A 6452-nucleotide genomic window follows, 5' to 3' on the forward strand; every position below is an offset into this window, starting at 1 on the left:
ATAAGAGCACAATAACAAATATAACTTTAATAAAATGGGGTGTGATTTCTAAAAACATATATCAGAGCCCCTGGGTATGCTTAATAAACCTTAAGGTTAATTATTTGGACGTTTAAATATTACAATGTATTGTGGGATTTCAGAAGCACAGTGGATATTGTCCACTATGCTTTCTGACAAGCACAAAATAGTGCACTACATAGGGAATAGGGTGCAGTCTCAGACACACCAATAGTGGCCAAATGGGTTTGGAGAAATCTTCCCTATGCCCTGATTCTGATCCAAATGATTATTTAATTAGTATGTGTGTGCGTGTGAAAAGATCGACCAGTTAATTATCAAGCTCTTCAGGACTGGACTTGAAAACCCGTGGTAATTTGGTTTACCAGTCCCCTTTACGAGTGTGCTACAGTGTACACCTAATTTTCCAGAGAAATATTTTGTCACGTCCACAGTTTACATCTTCTGCTTGTTGGCTCTAAACCTGTTTTATGATAAGCAGCTTTTATCATAAAAACAGCAGCCACAATGAGCCAAACCAGGATTTAAGAACATACAACTTATTTATTCCAAACACTGTACTTTCTTCTATATTTACAATAAACCTTTTGATATTTTTCTTTAACAAATGATGAACAAAGCAAACAATCTGCAAGGAATATTTCCATTCAAGTACATATACATGTAAATAATCTGACAGAGTCAGACTTTTAAACATTTAATATCCCTGGAATGAAATCTACACATAGCAACACAATGCAAACATGATGGTGATTCATGTCAGCTATATTACAATGGGCCAGTTCTCCAAAAAAAAAAAAAAAAAAGTTTAAGTTGTAAATCATTGTTGCTTGAATATTATTTCATAATGAAATACTAGGCTTTATTGTCACTTGGGAAATCAACCCAAAAGAGGTTTGGAACATTTATAAATCTTAAAAGTTGACTTTAAACTTAAAAAAGTTAAACTTTCTTTCCTGCTTATGTTGAGGGAAAAAAAAAAAAAAAAAAAAAAAAACCTGGAATTTTTTTTTTTTTTTACCAGTTTAGCCTCTGATAACACCAGAACAGTTGCAATCTCAAAACTTTTCAATCAGTCTCTCAAACAAGAGAATTAATTTCTCTCTGTTTTTCTCATGTGGAGAGTCTAGACTGCAATCAGTAGAGTTTTTCCCTTGGTTCTCGGCTTTCAGAGTCTCTCTGTCTCTCACAAGTGCCGCCTTGTCCCTCTCTAACGCTGCCCTGTCTTTCTCCAGCCGGGCTCTGTCCTGTTCCAGCGACGCTCTGTCTCTGTCCACGGCGGCTCTGTCCTTCTCCAACTGCGCCCGGTCTCTCTGGAGTGCCAGCTTCTCCCGGTCAGCCAGATCCTTCTCTCTGTCTAATACCAGTCTTTCTCTGTCCAGCTCTTCAAGCTCCTTCTCGAGAAGCTGTCGTTCTTGGGCTAATCTGGCCCGCTCAATGTCCAGGCCTGACAGCATTGTAGGGTTCTCCTCTCCCAGCAGCCTCTCCTGGCTTAGCACAGTTGGTCCCGAGTCCCCGACTCGTGTTATAGTGTCATCATCCACAAGAAGTTCTAATACATCACTTCCTACTTTCACCTGGCATATCCTCTTGCTGGCCTGTGGGCCACAGTCTTCGTCGCCTGCTGATGATGTCATTGATTGAAAGCTGTCATCAGGAGAAAACTCATCTTTTAATGCTTCGTCCAGGAGTTTAAACCATCTCCACTGAGAGGACCTTGCGACTGCTTCCATTCCAGGAGGAGGATATTTTATTTCCTTGAAATAATAAGAGGTGGAAAATTTATGTTTTGTCACGTGACCGAGCAAATTTTTTAAAATTCTAACAATCAGTTGAAATTGCAGTAGACCAACCTTGTATTTTAGCTTGAGGTTTTCCCATTTCTTGGCAATCTGTTCAACTGTTACCTTGTCGTCCAAACCCAACTCCCTAATAATTGCGCTGAAAGGAATTTAAATAAACAAAACAAAACAATCAAGTTTACTGAACATTAACTACAATAATCACAGCTGCTGATTGATATCGTTTAAATTACCTCCAAGCTGCCTTGGCTGCATTTCTTTTCCTGGTAAACAGCAACGCGTTTGTGGTCCGCAGCCGTATCAGATTTTTTATGTCCTCATCAGTCACTACATAGGACAAAAGAAATAGGCTAGTTAGCTAGCTAGATTACTCAAATGGTGCCGGTGTTGTTGAGCTACAACTGAAATATATCAAATTAATCCAACCATAATAGCTCCACGCTTGATATCCACTTACGTTTATATGTAAATTCAGAGCTGGCCATTCCTTATCCTAGAATATTTAATTCTACAGATAAGAAGACTAGAGCTAGGGCTCTTGAAAAGAAGTGTCCTTCGGCGCGCTGTTTTTTCCGTATAACAAAATGGCGCCAGCCCTAACTCCGCCTTCAGCAGAGCAAGTGCCCTAGCACATTCACCCCTTAACAGGGAACAGTCAAGTGGGAAACACACTCACACACACACACACACACACACACACACACTTGTCCACTAGGTGTGTTCTGTTTCCGCGCCTTCTGTTTTTGCGGAAAATGACAAGTGTTTAAGAAAGTCGAGGCTTCGACGATGTTTTGAATGATGTCCATTCTTCTTCCTACAAAATGTGGTTTTGCTACATGGGTTATAAGCGATGGAAAAGAGCTCATCACACACACACACACACACACACACACACACAGATATATATATATATATATATATATATATATATATATATATATATATATATATATATATATATATATATATACACATACACGTGTGTATGTATGTATGTATAAAACAAATAAAATGAAATAAGCATAAGTACCTCATGAACTGATTCTAGTATTTATAAACATACACACACATCAGTGACATGCACATTGACTAAGGCACTATTGTGCACCCACAACACATTTAGAAGAGAGATGAGAGGCAAAAGGAAGTCGTCATGTTTTTACAACAACCTTAGCATGTTTGTTGTCTTGGAGAGGGACATCAGATATTACAAAACTGCATTTTTATTCAATATTTTAACATACACTAAGAGGCCTAGCCCTAACATCTTCTAGCACGACAATGCCCCTGTGCACAAAGTGAGGTCCATGAAGACATTTTTGACCAGTATTGGAGTGGAAGAACTTCAGTGGTCTGCACAGAGCCCTGACCTTGACCCCACTGAACACCTTTGGATGATTTGGAATGCTGACTGCGCACCAGACCTTCTCATCCAGCATCAGTGCCTGACCTCACTAATGCTCTTGTGGCTGAATGAGCACAAATCCCCACAGCCATGCTCCAAAATCTAGTGGAAAGCCTTCCCAGAAGTGTGGAGGTTATTATAACAGCAAAGAAGGAACTAAATCTGGAATGAGATGTTCAGAAAGTACATACGTGGGTGATGGGCAGGTGTCTACAAACGTTTGGCCATATATTGTATTTAACCAGAATAAGGACACAAGAATGTGTCTTTTATAACCAATACAGCAACACTATTACATTAATATTGGCTCTAATTGAGTTCTATACTCCCTGCAATAACCCGACAGTGTCTTATCAAACTCTACCTTTGTGTATAAGATATCCTGAACCTATAATAATCTGCCATTTCTTTCTGACCCCAAATGTTTTAAGTGTTAATTGGGCACAGTATCTATGTGACAACACATGAATTAAATCCAGATTTTCTCAGTTGGGTTTACTTGGGCTGCTATCTATTATGTTCACCAGCAGTTTGTCTCAAACTAATGAAGCCACTTGACCTTATCGTGTGCATTTATCTTGCCATAAATAATAGAGTGGAACTTTTGCTTGAGTTTATATAGAAAAAGTCAAGAGATCATGCCAGCGGAGTGATGCATGACTTCCTTTCTAATGTGCTGGTGTTTTTAAGGAAAGTTTGTAGATATTCAATTTAATTAAAATTTACTGTGATTATACATACGCATACATGTACAGTACAACAAGCTACTCTGTGGTTTGTATGACAAGTAAAAAGTATTTGCATTTAAAGTAACAGTATATAGTAGTCAGGCATGTTAACAAAAATGCATAGTATGGCAAAATGCAAAGTATTTCTATTCTGAAAGAAGTTTACAGTTTCCTGTGGTTCACTCTGGGATTTTGATTTGTATAGCATTTTGAAGTAAAATTACAAAATTTTGGGGATGTGAATTTCTCTTATTAGTATATTTTGCTATTATTGTGGTGTTTATGCTTTGACCTAATCTGCAAGAATACGTTATTAAAAATATTGATGCAATTTTCCTCTTCAATTATCACACTACTTCAGTCGCTTTAATCCACTGAAAAGATTAGTGAGGTTATTTTGTGCCAGTATTTGAATACTGTATGTGTGTCTGACTTAATGTTCTATGCGTTTGTTTGTCAGATTGATGGGAGGAATGTTTGCCAAGAATGGGTTTATAAAGGACACACTTAGTTTAATAGAACAACATCTGGAGCACTTAGTGCTCGGTTACAGAGGATGGTCATTCTTTGTAGGGTAATTAAACTGAAGCCATTATCTATAGAAACACCACAATAAACTAACTGTCCTGAGAAAGGAAAAGGGGAAAACAAAAGAATATGATATGATAAGATATGATTAAGAGCAGTATGCAGTACTAACTGCATTTCATGGTTACTGTTGCAGTGGTATAGTATCTGTGGTTTACAAAGTAATCTTTCTCTGTGCAGGTGTGTAGAGATTTTTTTAATTCTCACATCCTCTCTTCACTTGACTGTGTTTATCTATATGCTCTGTCTCTGTGGTTATATTGGTAATCCTCTCATGTTTGTTCATGTGTTTTATGCGTTTTTGTCTTTACTAATCTTGTGAATGTGAGCATTTGTGCATGCATTTAATACCATTTGACACCATATGGTTTTACCAGGGTGCAAAAACACATACACATGGGCGTTACTGGGGCTTGACATCACTCGTCGTCACCATGGTGAGCAGCTATGGGAGGATGATGTCTGAACCTGAGAAGTCACTTGTCCTTGTTCTTCCTTTTGAAAAAGGAGCTGGGGGAGAACAAGTGTGAGAATAACTGGAGTGGAAAATGGTTAGGAGACAGAGAGTGTAAAACTTTTAGTAAAATTGTGCACTGTTTTATGATGAGTCCCCTATTGTAAATCAATTCATTCATCATTTATAAAAATTTTCTCTCATTCCAGATTTGCTTTCATTTGTTTGTTATTTGCTCCAACAGTGGAGGGTGACTGAGTGCAGAATGGGTTTGAACCTTATAGACGGATGGTGAGCTCATGGCTCTGAAGGTGTAGGTGAGCAAAGCTTTTAGCCTCGTAGCTCACAGAGCCAGGATCAGAGTCATCAGATGAGCTGCAGCCACACTGCTGCCGAGCAGATCGGCAGCACTATTTATAGCTAATCCTGTTTAAGCGAGGTCATGCTCTCTACCATCCCTAAGACAGAGCAGTGGAGTTAAGCATGTTGCGTGCCAGTGTGTGACAGAGGACAGCGGTGGAGCACCACATCAGCTTCAGCTTCCACTCCCGATGATGAGCTCATGCACACACACAAAATGTGTCAAAGACACTCTACTGTGACTCTTATGAGCACATAATACACAAACAGAAAAGCAAAAACATGTTTATATTGTGCACTATAAATCAAATGAATATATTTCCAGAATCATATTCATTTGATTTATAGTAGCTATTACAAAATATTTTTAAAAATCCAGACTGGACAGAGAAATACATAAAAAAAAAATGCTGTAAATAAAAAAAAGGACATTTCTAAAGAAATGCCTTTGCATGGTCTAGTCATATAGAGTTACTATTAGAAAACAATAGAGATTTACATATATATAATCACATATATTAAAAATAAATATGAAACCCCCATAATTAGCTTCTATTCTCGATGCATGGAAAACACTAGGCTCATTTGTATTGTATGATGTGCACATAAGAAGATTTTGGGATTACCCTGATATGTTAGACCAGATATGAACTTTGATATCAGCAGTCCTAAACAAACAGTCCTGTGATTATGATTCACCACATTTCCTTTTATAGCCCACAAGCTCAGATCTGAAAGGGCTTTGGAGCTGTGCATGTCATCCCTCGGTTTCCTCTGTGCAGTTCAGTATAATAAGCAATGTCTTCCAAGAATTGCATGAAAATGATGGAGATTAATACTACCATGTGGTAGGTTAGTATTGTGATGTGGTGTCTGATGGTGGATAAGAGACCAGGCAAAAATCTTGTTTTTTTTTATTTTATAGCTAATATTAGTACCCTCCTTCTCAGTTGGCAGTCCTGTTTGAGGCAAATTTACCTATTTGTTTTTTCCCCACAAAAATTATCATATCAACAATCACTTGCTTTGTTCATTGTCTCTAATCAATACATATTTTTAGAAGAATATTCAAATTCCAGATATTTTAATTCAGT

The 6452-nt window shown here is 37.8% G+C and overlaps 1 protein-coding gene across 1 annotated transcript; it reads right to left on the reverse strand.

Annotated features, from left to right (window-relative positions):
• Window positions 1–539: 539 nt before the first annotated feature.
• Window positions 540–2439, reverse strand: zgc:171459 (uncharacterized protein LOC562056 homolog). The gene is made up of 4 exons (XM_026918196.3): window positions 2281–2439; window positions 2057–2150; window positions 1875–1962; window positions 540–1778 (listed from the first exon to the last, which is right to left on the reverse strand). The coding sequence occupies exons 1-4, from the start codon at window positions 2306–2308 to the stop codon at window positions 1080–1082; spliced, it is 909 nt and encodes a 302-aa protein (XP_026773997.3). The 5' UTR covers window positions 2309–2439; the 3' UTR covers window positions 540–1079.
• Between the last annotated feature and the right edge of the window lie 4013 nt (window positions 2440–6452).

The sequence above is a fragment of the Pangasianodon hypophthalmus genome, chromosome 7 (assembly GCF_027358585.1).
Source record: "Pangasianodon hypophthalmus isolate fPanHyp1 chromosome 7, fPanHyp1.pri, whole genome shotgun sequence".
Classification (NCBI taxonomy): Eukaryota; Metazoa; Chordata; class Actinopteri; order Siluriformes; family Pangasiidae; genus Pangasianodon; species Pangasianodon hypophthalmus.

Excerpts from the sequence above, each read along its gene's own strand:
- zgc:171459 (XM_026918196.3), bottom strand. The coding sequence starts at position 2,308 with ATGGCCAGCTCTGAATTTACATATAAAC. Across the intron at positions 2,151-2,280 it reads CTCTGAATTTACATATAAAC|TGACTGATGAGGACATAAAA; the intron begins GTAAGTGGATAT and ends TGTCCTATGTAG. Across the intron at positions 1,779-1,874 it reads ACCTCAAGCTAAAATACAAG|GAAATAAAATATCCTCCTCC; the intron begins GTTGGTCTACTG and ends TATTATTTCAAG.